The 13,869-nt window shown below is 38.1% G+C and overlaps 1 protein-coding gene across 5 annotated transcripts; it reads right to left on the bottom strand.

Moving 5' to 3' along the window:
* Positions 1-4,773: 4,773 nt before the first annotated feature.
* Positions 4,774-12,364, bottom strand: si:ch73-206p6.1 (phospholipid scramblase 1). 5 transcript variants are annotated; one of them, XM_044176460.1, is made up of 7 exons: positions 12,243-12,364; positions 11,548-11,637; positions 9,337-9,379; positions 9,004-9,224; positions 8,650-8,811; positions 7,975-8,136; positions 4,774-7,490 (listed from the first exon to the last, which is right to left on the bottom strand). In XM_044176460.1, the coding sequence occupies exons 2-7, from the start codon at positions 11,614-11,616 to the stop codon at positions 7,461-7,463; spliced, it is 687 nt and encodes a 228-aa protein (XP_044032395.1). In that variant the 5' UTR covers positions 11,617-11,637; positions 12,243-12,364; the 3' UTR covers positions 4,774-7,460. The 5 variants fall into 5 exon arrangements, with proteins under 5 accessions (XP_044032395.1, XP_044032394.1, XP_044032396.1 ...); XM_044176459.1 differs by lacking the exon at positions 12,243-12,364 and adding an exon at positions 12,174-12,227; XM_044176461.1 differs by lacking the exon at positions 12,243-12,364 and adding an exon at positions 11,860-12,152.
* Positions 12,365-13,869: the final 1,505 nt, after the last annotated feature.

Here is a 13,869-nt window from a genome sequence, read left to right as displayed (position 1 = left end):
GCTTCCTGATGACACTAGACCATCCTCTATTTTCAGCACTGGAGACTGTGGGGTTACAGGCACTGTTTAAATTTAATCAAGATGAAAGAAGAAATAGATGATTCATTAGGGAGGTAGACTGTAAAGGAGATGTCCAATATTGACCATAAAACTAAAAACTCAATGAGAAAAGGGGCACATGGGAAAATGCAGCTTAAATTGTTCCTCCATTCATTCACTGATTTTTTTTTTTATGACTACCATCAATAATGTCAGGCATATAATCTAAAAAACAATTCGTTGTACTTCTCATTTATGTCAGTATATTGCTTTAGGCAATATCTAAGCCAAAGTCACGTAACTGTCAGTGGTTGGGACACACCTTGGATTTCTTTCTACTTTCTACTCTATTTTTGACGTAACCCTCTTTTGGTGGTACAACCGGATGGTTTTGCAATTGCACTGGTGAGTCACTTGGTCCCCTAAACCCTGCTTCAGAACCCACAATTGCACCATGATTGTAAAAGAATGGGTTTTATTTTTATCCCAAATGCTTTGATCACTCCACAGAAAGTTTAATTACTAGTCAAGATCAATGGAAAGGGCAGCACTCCTTTCCCCCAGTCAGCTCGTCTTCATGAGAATTTATCTTTACGTCATGCCCGGCTCAGTTCTGTCTACGTTGGTCCCACTTATGAGGCCACAGGGCAACAATTGGCCCAGGGTGTGGTCTAGGGGTTGCTGGGAGGAGACAAGAGAAGGGGTTTCATCAACACTGCATTTAGTGTAAGACCAAAGAAGCTTAACACAGCAAATACATTTATAATATGGCCACAAAAGGGGAAAGAGGTTCGATATGGATTAATTCACTTTGATAATGTCTTTCATCTATTGTCTTACCGTAAAGATTTAAGCAGCAAATTATATTAAATGCACAGCTTAAGATGTTGGCAAACCTGTTGATTTGCATTTCTACTGGATAGGCTGGGAGTTTTGGGCAGTGTTCCTTGAAAATTACACATAATGAGTTATTTTGCTGGCCTTTCATTTGAATATCATTAGGTGGCTATGTTAAAACCACAAGTCTCCACAAAACGTTCCAGAAGTAGGTTGAGGAGAAGAGGATTCAACCTTGCATTAATCCTGTCCTTCCAGTGCCACCTTATTGCCTTAAAAAATGTTTCTCCACTACTAATTTGCTTTGCCAAATACAGTTTAGAGAAAACGTAATTGTTGCCTGGACTCCATTCACTGACAATGATTTTTCCAGTCCAGGAAGGGTGACATCTTTATATTGCCCAGAAGTCACAGGGAGGAGCGCCAGGGTGGGTGGTCAAAGCTCAGGACTTTGACACCATAGCCTCGGATTCGGGTCCTGTGTCCCACATGTTGTTAGGACTAGGTTTTGGTTAAATATTGTAAAAAGTCACAGCTTCCTGTCTCATGTATCAACTCTGTGTTGGCTTTTTTAATACTTAATAAAAAATATGATCTTTCCCTAACCTTAACCAAGTGCCTTGAGTTGCCTAAACATATCCGTGAGAACATTAATCATGTTTTAATTGCCAATGAGCATGTATTGTAGGTAAAACAAATTAAATACTTTGTTTCCTCATTAGTCTATTAATAAAAAATGTAATCTACAAAACATATTTGCTAATGCAAATAAGTTGGCCATGAGCATCACTTTTAGAAGACAGTGTCAGTGAAGTCTAAAATGCCTCCAGTTTTTGATTTGTTCTTAGGAATGCCAGGGTAAAAGGAAATAACCATCCTCCATTTTATATGTTGCATCTGTTCCCTTTCCCCCGATTGTATGTACATGGTGTTTTCCTAGGCTACGTTTGCACAGATGTTGCTTTAGCCATTTGTTTGTCACAGTGGGTTTAAAGCACAGATGCTAGAAATTCCAGATACTGTATGCTGTCTGTAGAGAGCAAACTACACTCTGTTTAGTTCTCAGTGTGTGGTGGGCTCCAAAAGTAATCAGGAGTATATATTTTTTTTATTCTGTGAGTTTCCATTAAGACTATGGTTTGTTATCATAACGGAAAACCACAAACCGAGTTTAAAATTCATTTTAAGGTCTTTCACCAAATACTTCAACCCTGCAATTCAGTGAAACAAACAATAGAAGAACCTCAGCCCACAGCTGCTGAATTTGTCAGAAGTACTGTAAACACATTACAACACATGGCTGGCTAGTTGCCCCAACTGACATGTCTGCTTCAATCACCGAGGCAAAGTATGTTAAAGTTGTTTGCATTGTTGCTTGTTTGCATCTCCTGACTCCCAGACTTCAAATTTACTTGTGTAACCAATTGTGTCATTTCTAAAGACATGCAACGCAAAATTATCACACATTTTATGGGACGCTAAGCTGTCATGTGATTAATTATAAGGGAAATCAATGAAATGGGATGTTGCACAAAACAGAACCCCACATACTGTAGCTGGAGAAAACATCTGTGTTTTTCCCAGTCTGGGACATCTAAGCCAGCAAGTCACTGCTGCAGTGACATCAGTGACATCACTTCTGTGTGGTCTAGATGTTTAATTCATACCAAATATAGAGATTTTCTTGACTTATTATGTTACAGCACAATTCCCACAAATCCAGAAATTAACTCCTGTTACACAATACCCCTAGAGAGGGTGATTTCTAAGGAAGTCTCCACAGTCCATTCAAAAAGGAAGAAAACACTGCAGAGTTAAACCTTAATCTTTGCAGACCACAGCTGTTTCTGTACTGACTTTTAGTTGGGGAAAGTTCTCAGTGAAGTTAACTGAAATGTGGGGTCACTGTGAGATCAAAAGTAAGAGTGTGGTACCAACCATGCACCTAAAGATGCAAAGGAAATGAGAAAAATATATGTAGATATAGCTAAAAGATAGCTTTATGTGTTACAGTTTATGTAGATTGCTGATACTCCAAATTCACTTTTGTTTGTTTGTTTGTTAACTCAAAAACGTGGGGGCAGGGATCAAGTGATTAGTTTTTGTTATAGATTTTAAACATTGCAAGACTGGACATATTTTGCTAGGTTCTTACGAACTTCTGCAGTTATTGGAATGAAAATCAAGCATGTGTCCCATCATCATCATTATGTGTTTTTTTAATGCACATAGACCTGGATCCAGATGCAGATGAAAAAATTGCTAAACATTTCTTGTTAACAAAAATAGAAATCACTCAGAGAGCACATACCCCTGCCAAAGCTGCACAATGCTCACATTTCCCCCCAATTTTTTTTATATCTAAATTTAAATTCCTTTACTTTAATCTTTATTTCAAAATGTTGTCATCTTGAAGACTGATCACAAAATGGGAAACTGTTAATGATTAAACAGGACTATGAGTTTACAGCCATGCTAGTGGCTCAGTGAGGCACAGCAGGGCTTTGAGCTAAATGCTAATGTAAAAATGCTAACACACACACAATGACAATGCTAACATGCTTTAGCAGGTATAATGTTTACCAAATTCACCATGTTAGTTTAGCATGTTAGCACGCCAACATTTGCTAATACCACCAAACACAAAGTACAGCTGAGGTTGATGGGACTGCCATTAGTTTTGCAGGTATATGGTCGAAAGACGAAAAGTGAAGGGATTACCAAAATTGTTACAATTCATCCTGAGGGGAACATAAATGTTTGTGCCAATCCCTCTAGTAGATGTTGAGATATTTCTCAGGATAAGTAAAAACTTTGACCCGCTAGAGGAAAGATCAGAAGATCACCAAAGCCTGTAGGATTCATCCTTTGGATATATGTACCAAATTTCATGACAATCCACGAGTAGTTGCTGAGTCATTTCCAAAGTTGAAGACCAACCGAAAGACAGACCGGCATTGCCATCCCTAGAGCCATGCCACTAGCATGATTAAAAATGTTCCCATGATCACAAGACAATGGAAAAAGAAATCATCCCTATCCATGTCCTCTCTGGTCCTCCATGTACATGCCTCCGCAGTTCACATTGTTTTCCAACCACAGCTTAAAAAACTATAGCGCTGACTACTGCGTCATATATTCCAGAAAATTATAAATGATGCCAAGCAATGTGTAAAAGCTATCATTATCACAAAATGTGGTATCTGCCATGACTCAGAAATTCAGTTCTTCATAAAGTCTGAGACAGTGCAGTGTCTTCATGTGAAAATGTAAATGTAAGAGACCTGTGTCCATGCTATTGTTCCTCAGACATAGCAGTTCGTCAAAACTCTATTCAAGCCTTGCTCTTTACTCAGATCCAAAGTAGCTCTTTTAATTGACGTGTGATTAAAAAAAGCTTAAAAAGGCAGTTTTAAATGAGTGTACCTTACACCCAAGGTTAACGTCTTCAGGTTAATGGAAAACTTGAAAAGGGAGAAAATTAAATGTTCTCATTTCCCTTTTCATGTTATCCCTCAAGGACACCAATGTTGGATGTAATCTGTCCAATCAATTACTCTGAAAATCAGATTTTTTGCAGCAAAAAAAAAAAAAGACCAAAAAAGACCTTCACATTTCACAAGGATCGTTCAAGAAAATTGCTTAAAAAAGGTGAAGGTGGCAATTACAGTAGCTGGTGAACTCAACTAATTAACAAGCAGGGCTCAGTGGTTTTACATGACCATTTACAAGGTCTGACCATTGTAACACTCTCAGTTACAAACTGTATTGAAAGGACTATAGGTCCCTGATAATGAGTACTAATGTTTTAGAAAAATCTTTTTTGAGGATCAGTGGTTTTTAATGCAAAATGGATTTGTTGATTGAAGAAACAAAACACCAAAAGAACGGCACACATCACAATATTATTTTTTTATTGAAGTGTTTCCATGGACTATTTGCACAATTGAAGCTTAGCTCACAGAGTTTGTTTGCATTCATTGCGTGACAAAATGGTTTTAGTTCACAGTATTAGTGCAAAAGTAGAAGAATAAGTACTTGAACATTTTTTTTAAATATATAACTAATTGGGAATAGCTAAATTCCCTTTGTATCACATTCTGACTTTAATTTTTGGCTTTTAAAACACAATCAAAGAGCCTTCAGAGGACATAGCACCAGCATCTTATACTATTAATGCATCCAACCCAACAAGACATGCCAAATGATCAGGCTAATCTTAATGGTTAACAGTGTAATTCAAATTTACTTAAATTGAGTAGTTTCTTAACAACTTATGCCATGAAAACAGAACAGATTGCAAAAACATCCATCTTAACTACTTAATCATGTATTTAGTCTTAAAATCAAGTTTTTAAAAAAGCTGCTCATAACTAGTGAGATAAATCCACTTAAGGTAATTCTACAAACAAGTTGTTATATTAAAAGGCAGAATAAAACACTGTTGACATAAGAAGAAGATTTAACCCAACACTGGAAACATTAGCTCTTCCAACTGGTAGTTTATTATTATTTTTTTTTTTACAAAAATAAAAGCCTTTAAGCTTATAAGACTTAATATATATGTTAAAGGGACCATTCACCCCAAAATCAAAAATACATATTTTTCCTCTTACCTGTAGTGCTATTTATCCATCTAGATTGTTTTGGTATGAGTTGCCGAGTTTTGGAGATATCGACCGTAGAGATGTCTGCATTTTTTTTTTTTATATAATGAGAATATATACACTATATGCACTTGGCTTGTGGTGCTCAAAGCGCCAAAGAAATAAATTTGAAAAACTCAAGGTAATCCACAGATTTGTTGTGAGCAGTTTCATGTAGGAACTATTGGTAGTCCTCAACAAATCTGTGGATTATCTTGAGTAACCGGGTCATGATTCTGGCAAGAGACATTGCTGTTGAGTTTCTCAAAATGTATTTTATGGCGCTTAGAGCACCACAAGCTAAATGCCATATAGTCCCATAAAATAAAAAAGAAGCAGACATCTCTACGACCAATGTCTCCAAAACTCAGCAACTCACACCAAAACAATCTAGATGGATAAATAGCACTTCATGGTAAATTATGTATTTTTGATTTTGGGGTGAACATTCCCTTTAAAGTTTTTTAATTAATTAAGGTGGATGTTTTTTCCCCAGTTTTCCAGAACCACAGATGACATACATGTGGAGAAAAACACTTTATCATGATGCTACAAAAGAGCTTTAGCTTTAATGTTGATGTCTCCAATACTTTACTTTATACCATCCCTAATCAGACTGATGGCCATACTCATTTAATCATATTTGAATTTTACCATGAAGCACGGTGCACAGCAGTATCAATGGCCAACTGATGGAAATTAAAGTCGTACATGTATTTAACTTTTGCATTTTTGACACATGTAGAGCTGTCACACCATGTGTAACGTGAGAAGGATCAAAATTCAAGTTGATACACCAGGAAATGTATGCAAAATATGGATATTTAGATGATTTAATGTACAAAACCGCCTCCAAAATATTCTATCTTCATATTCATAGTATCAGGTGTAGGTGTGTAATTCCCGAGCCAGCAGTAGCCAACACTATAACAAAATAGCATGCATCAACCTGAGTTTGTCCAAAAAATATACAATGTCATCAGACACTAATATTTAAATAAAAACCTATGGCATAAACAGGTATTTAGTTTGTCCATTTGGGCTGTGTTGGGTAATTCTTAAATGAACAGCTAGCTCCCTCTTGTGGACAAGACTGGGACACTACATCAAGCCATAACCCATCTGTTCCCTAAACAACCTCTACAGAGTTGACAATGCATAATTATTATGGCATCGAAAATATTATTGTATCCTGTGATAGTTTGTTTCAGTTAAAACACACACATACACAAGTACACTCATAGCACACAGACACACAAAGCAGTGCACACACACATTGCTCTATGTTGACAAATTATTAAACAGATCAAAATATAAAATCAACAAATAAGAGCATTAAATATCTGAACTACAAACTACTACATTACATAAGTCTTTCAGTTCTCACACAATATAGCTACAAGCATATTGTCCTATATAAATTAACATCATGACTATTAATATGACCAAATTACACAAGTGCTATTTGGCTGACCCCCTTTACTAACCATAATGACACTAATGTGTCTTTCACAAACTGTATAACAGCACTTGCCTATAATGGAGTTCCCTTTTCATTTACTTGTATATGGATGTGATCCTTCTATTCAAGTTTTTTTTTTATTAGTAGTAACTAAAGGTTCTGGGCCCAGATGGGCTCTGCAACCATAATATAAAAACAAATGAAAACTTCCTCACAAACATTGTCTAAAAACACGTACTGTGCATTCACAGCCTGGTAACGTGTTTTAACAACCAACCTGAGCAGCTAAGACTAAAACAAACCTTCTATTTCATTGTTCATGCAAAGTTATAACATTTATGTACCTTTGGGTACTTTCTTTAAGCTATCCATTTGAAGGTTGTTCTATGTTAGGGCATTTGGGACTGATCGTTATGGCTTTGTGGCCTTGTTCTTCCAGGAATGTTGTATGCTTACATGGATATCCTGTTTGGCTCCTAGTTAGTAGTCTCAAAGAACATGAAATCCTGTATAGAAAGAAGAAGAAGAAAGAGTCAATAGAAAAGCAAAAGCATTAAATTGACACAGATCTAATGCCAAATAATGGCGTAAAATATATCAGCCATGGTATAGAATTTATTCACCGATATGGCATCACCAAATTAACTGTAAAAACATGCTGAGGTTTTACCATTTAAGCATTTTAGCAAATGTGACTTGTGCTACTAGGGAAAGTAGCTCTGACAAGCTGTTTTGCATTTGTGGTGATTGGCTCAGTGGTACATTACGCGGTAGGTACTCTACATGAAATTTCCGACTACCCATGAAAGCTGGGTCATATGAGAATACTGCATCTGTAACAGCCACATTATGGCAATAGTTACTCTTATTTTGCTATGAGCGAATCCAAAAAAAGAAATGTACAGGAATTGAGCTTTAAGTAATTGTGTTACTTTTTTTGACATGTTGATTATCCTAAGACAAAAAAAAAATGCTTATTACTTTACTTACAATGAGAAAACATGCACCGATCATCACAGCCTTCATTCTCACATCCAGATCCATGGGGAACTGGATACCAAAGTTGTCTGAATCTGTGAATGCTTCCCGAAGAAGTCCTGTCCACTGCTTACTGATTTTCCCAATCTTACTAACTTCATCCATTGTCAAAATCTGCAGAAAGAGTTAGAAGAGAAGAAAAAATGCTGACATGTGTTGCATTAGGATAAAGATCAATCCCTAGACTTGTTTGGTTTTATTGGAGGGAGATCGTGGAACACTTTATAATTCCATCCAATTTGAGGTTTTTGCTCGCTGCCACAGTAACTTGAGTTTTGTATACCAGTAATGACTTCAAAGCAGCTAGAGAGGAACGGGGATGGTAATATCATGCTTCAGTTACCCCTCCTCTGGGTCTGGTAAAAGGTCTCTATCACTGACCCAAATCCCCTTCACAGCTCAATCTAATAAAACCAGCTGAGCCGTGGAACAATGGCCACACTGTACCACACAAGAGCATGCCCTGTGCGATGGCTTCATCCAAGCTACAGCCCGCTCTGATTGGAAACATATTTCCTGCTTCAGAGCACGAGGAGGATCCCTTACAAAAAAATGTCCAGAGGGCGAGAATGTTACCGTGTCATGTTTTCACAAATTTAATGGATTTCTGGGTTTAGATAAACCCACCTCAAAGTCAACATCTGGAAGGCAGCTCCATCCACAGAAGGGCCCATGGATCTTCAGTACAGGCTCAGTGTGTTCGTTTGCAACGATGAATTTTGGGGAGAACGGGTGCCACTGTTGCATAACGTACCCCACTGTGTTACCGGGGGGAGCCTGCACCTCCAGCTGAGTGAGGGATTGTGGGAGAACAGAGTGTGATTTGTGGTCATATCCTCACAAAAAATTGTGTTTGAAAGGAACATGTCAAACTAGACGACGTCAAGTGTAAACAATAATGGATATGGTAAACAAAAACCACCTCAAACACTGTAATTTCATGGACACAAAGTGAGCATGTCTAAAAGTGGTTTCACTCACCTCTTGTAGACAACAAGGGAAGCAGCAAGACATGCACTTAAGTGGCCTGGTTATGGTGATGACCTCTTGTCCAAAATTGTCGAGGACGTGGATGGTGAAGGAGCGCATGGGACCACAACACTGTCGACTCAGACAGTCGTTCTCCTCGACAGCGTAGAACACATTCTGGCCCATGGCGTTACGGACTTCATACTTGTTGTTGCTTTCGAAACCTACAAGGGCTGCATGGACGAACAATACGTATGAAGATGTCATTGCTAAACCCACCTGTACTTGACAGAACTAGCAGCATAAATATTTCATCAGAAGTCAATGCGTGTTTACATATTTTACCTTCAACAAGCTCAACTTTCTGTTTGACGAGTAGCTGATCCACCTAGGAAACCAGATAACCACATACAAAGGATTCAAGTTTACGCATTTTTGTCTTTTTAAAATGCAGCAGTTCAGTGGAGTAGGTATAGTTTAAAAAACAAGTTTGTATAAACATGCTTACATTTTACATCTGGCCAGTAAAAGATGTTGTAGGCCACTGAGCTGTTAAAATAGATTAGTACAGTGTTGCAGTGCAGGTTATAAACATATGCAGTGGAGTCGCTTCTTTTTTTCAGTGGACCTGTACATTGTTTTTCTGTGGACATTGTTATGTACTTGTCAAACACCACTGAAGTGTATAAAAGCACCTCCAACAGAGAAATTGTTTGCATAGTACAGTTTCTAGGCATTCAATCTGCAGAAGTGAGGGCTGTTAGAGGGGTGACAACAGCAGCATCAACTAATTGGCAACTTCCTTTCCAATAGACCCTTTTTTACAGTAAACAGTTAGACTCAGGGACACTGGAAGTCAGTCAAAGTTGGGGATACTGAGAGAAACTATTCTATTAGTCTAGTCTGTTTAATGACATCATACAAAATGCTGTGTGACATTCATGGTTTTTGCATTCATTTGAATAGCCAGGATCATTTATATCTAATATAGGCCTATATAACAATTTTAGAGTGTTTCACAACCAGACAGCAAACATGAACGCCAACATACTTTCTATCGAAGCAGCCACAGCAACTACAGGAACACTGAACTAATGCATGAAAATTGCAAGGAGAGGAAGAGGGAGTGAGACAGCACCTGGGCGCGCATACAGGAGATGAGGATACATGGATCTACCGATGCCCATTCAACCAGCGATGGACCCGTTCATGAGACAGCTGTCACTCTGTTTGCTGTTAACAGAGTAACAGCTGTAACCAGAGACTCAAGTCTGCAGTGTAGTTCATACACTTCACTGATAAACATGAGAATTATACAGTTACATCAGGCTTCATGATCAAACGATCAGTTTTTGTTTCCTGTCTCCACTTCTGTCCATGTGCATGACCCCCCCGTAGTACAGTATGTTTAAACGCTATTAAATGAATACTCTGCCAAACCTAAAAAAAAAAAAAAAAAAAAAGAGAGAGATCTAGATCTAGATCTAGATCTATAACAGAAATAACACAGCGTGTTGTACTAATGGCCTGTGGGTGACACTGTACAGCGGCAGTACTTGCAGTTCCTTTATGTGCTCTAGCTGCAGCTGGCTGGGTTGAAAACTCAGGGTCTGACTGACCATGTGCCCTGACGTCTTTGGTTACTTTGATTCAGTGGGACGCTCTAAACTCCCTAAAACAGCTCAGTGTGTTCAAGTGTGATAGATCCGACCTGCCTTGGTTGGAAATTAGGTTGTTTCCGTATTACAGACTAATACATATTAATGATAAATAGGGCTGCGCAATTAATCGAATTCGCAGTATGGCCAAGTGCAATATCCACACCGCAAAAGCTGCAATTTATAATGAAGTACTGTAGTGCTGCAGAGATGCCCTGGCCTACAAGTCTTATTTTCCCAGAATAAGAAAACATGTTTGTTTAGTACAGACCCCAACAAATGTCACATCATCATCATTTTAATAGTGTTTTCAGTAAATATGAAAATTGTGATACAAAAATGATCATTCCCACTAATTGAGTGAAACTGAAGCAGCTTAATGGAATTCAGCCACCATTAATTTGATTATTTACACCTGTGCTTTTCCGACTGTGACATGTCAAAATGTCTTTCATGAAAAAGGCCTATCTTTGTAGCATCAGTGCATTATAATATCTGTATTTTCACATTTTGGGTGAATATGTTTTAAAACTAGTTAGTTTGATGAAATGTGTTTCAAAGAAAGTTTAAAGGGAAAAGTTAAAGGCAGCGATAAATTATCAGTATTTCAAAGTGACTTACTCATCTAAAAAGGAAGTTGTTACCCACATTATGAGAGACGGGGGTACATTTTCATAGTATGGGCAACCTGTTTCTTTAGTTTTTACTGTGCCACTGGACTAGTTGGACATATTATGATGTTAAATTTTTAGGGAACGAAAGGGAAGGTGATACTTTCTTATTTCCTCTGCCCTTGTTGAACAAATGAACAGACCTTGTGTATAAGTGGCACTAACATGCGTTACTTACATTAAACATTTGTAATGAAAACAAAAACTTAATTAGTTGTAATTCTTACCTGAGTCAGATATTCTAATCCTGGTGGACAGCCTGGTATTCCCGGGCTGGGCACAGCATACATATTCATTTTCTTAGACTGGAGGGAGACCTGTCCATAAATGGGATGTTTAAATTAGATATAGCGCCATTTTGTACTTATTTAGGTGAGATCAATCGCCGCAGATGGACAGCGGTATAGGGTTTCTCTATCTGTCTTTGTTGTATTGTCAACGGAAACAGGACAGCCTGGAGCACCCTTGTCCTCTCTACTATCGTGTTCATGCCCTTGTTAAGGCGTAAACAAGCGGCGAAGCAGCTGCTGCAGACCTACATGGTGGGCGACACAGATATTCGTATCTGGAAGTGACGGGCTTCTGACGGGAAGACACCACCATGAGAAATCCTCTTACTCCGTTTATTTACACGTCAACAACAGGCCTAAAGCCAACACAAGCTACACCGCCCGTCTCCAATGTGTAGGCCATTTCAATGCAGATCTCTGTGACCGATTATAAGTGTGATGTTTACTGCCTTTGAATGTTTCGTCAGCTGGTAAAGAGAGCGCACGCCGAGGTTTAAACTGCCTACTTTTTCATTCAAAGGACACGGCGACTTGTTAAAAGCGACGCAGTCGTCAACACTTACATTATTGCCTATACAGTTTATATTTGCCATAAAACAGACAGCTGATCTATCGGAATCAGAATTACTCACCGATATTTCACCTGCTACTTAAAATAACAGGCCACTCCGGTGGAACCAAGCCTACGGAATAAACCTATAATGTCATTGGTCGACGTCATCGCACTTCCCATTTTTATGCACCAATGACAAGACCGGAGTATAGAAGTGAACTCAACAGAACAGAGTAGAATAGACTAGAACAGAATATAATAGAACACGTCAGACTATCACTAAGTGGCAATTTGCGGGACACCCACATTTGTTGTCTCTCTTCAGCTGTTCCTATCAAATAAAGGCAAAAAGCCCAAAATAAATGCATAATTAAACAGTCTGCAGTATAGAAAGCATGCACAATGCATTGGTTTGTTCATTTTACATCTTAAAAGATGTCACCAATAACACAGACAAGGACAGCAGAGTGAAAAAGTATTACAGTATTATCTCATATTACATTTTACAAAAACAATGTTTATAATAAATCTCAATATCTACATCATATACTGTATTTTATTTCAGATAGTTACAGCAGGGTTTTTTTTTTACTGTATGCCTATTGTTGTGAATTAGTTTTTGTATCTTTAAAAAGGCATAAAATTAAATCAAAATAAAGGGGTGTTCTTCATTTTCTACTAAAGAATATACCGTATAACATGGAATCCAAACTGAAGATTAAATTAAATTCAATTTTATTTATTTATATAGCGCCAAATCATAACAGAAGGTATCTCGTTGCACTTTTCCTATAGAGCAGGTCTAGACGGTACCCTTTAGATCAGTTCCCTACCTCCTAACACCTCAGTCGGAAACATGAGCACATCACACCTGTCCTATACTCCCTGCACTGGCTCCCTGTCCAGTTCAGAATTCATTTTAAAATTTTGACATTTGTTTTTAATGCAGTCAATGGCCTTGCACCTTCCTATTTGTGTGAGATTTTGAGCCCTCACCGACCTGGCAGAGCTCTACGATCTACTGGGCAACATCTGCTGGAGGTCCCCCGGTCCCGGTGCAAACAGTGGGGCGACCGTTCTTTTGCAGTGGCCGGTCCAAAACTCTGGAACTCTCTGCCCATTGACTTACGTTCCATCACTGACCTGCCTTTGTTCAAAGCCAAACCTAAAACCCACTTATTTAGAATAGCTTTTAACACTTAGTGGCCCTGTGACACTTCTCTTTATCTTAATGTTGTAATGTGCTCTGCTGACCTAGTTGTACATTTATTATTATTTGTTATTATCATTATTTTATTTTTAATCTTGTTTTTAATGTTGTACAGCACTTTGGTTCAGTTTTGGTTGTTGGAAGGTGCTGTAGAAATAAAGTTCGATTGATTGATTAACACCTGCCCCAGCACTCATATCCAGACATTCACTCACACACATGTGCACACACTATATTTAAATTACTCATCTAAATCTGAAATGAGAAGTGGAAAGGTTAACACAACTTCCATATGGTGATCATTGTGGATTGATGTTGACACTCTAGAAAGTTGATATCAAGCTGGCAGATCATGTTGCACTGTGCAACTCTGTCCTTTCACAGGAACCTTGCTCTTTCAACTGTGGTGTTTTGGTCAATCCATTGAGGTCTTTGGACGAGACATTCAGATTTTAAAATGTCTCACCAAAAAACATGTAAACATTAATACATTGCA

The sequence above is a fragment of the Siniperca chuatsi genome, linkage group LG19 (assembly GCF_020085105.1).
Source record: "Siniperca chuatsi isolate FFG_IHB_CAS linkage group LG19, ASM2008510v1, whole genome shotgun sequence".
Classification (NCBI taxonomy): Eukaryota; Metazoa; Chordata; class Actinopteri; order Centrarchiformes; family Sinipercidae; genus Siniperca; species Siniperca chuatsi.
The sequence above is the reverse complement of the archived record's forward strand: the minus strand, read 5'-3'. Positions and strand labels throughout refer to the sequence as shown.

Excerpts from the sequence above, each read along its gene's own strand:
- si:ch73-206p6.1 (XM_044176459.1), bottom strand. The coding sequence starts at position 12,203 with ATGGCAAATATAAACTGTATAGGCAATAAT. Across the intron at positions 11,638-12,173 it reads TAAACTGTATAGGCAATAAT|GTCTCCCTCCAGTCTAAGAA; the intron begins GTAAGTGTTGAC and ends ATTTATGGACAG. Across the intron at positions 9,225-9,336 it reads GAAAGTTGAGCTTGTTGAAG|CCCTTGTAGGTTTCGAAAGC; the intron begins GTAAAATATGTA and ends TCGTCCATGCAG.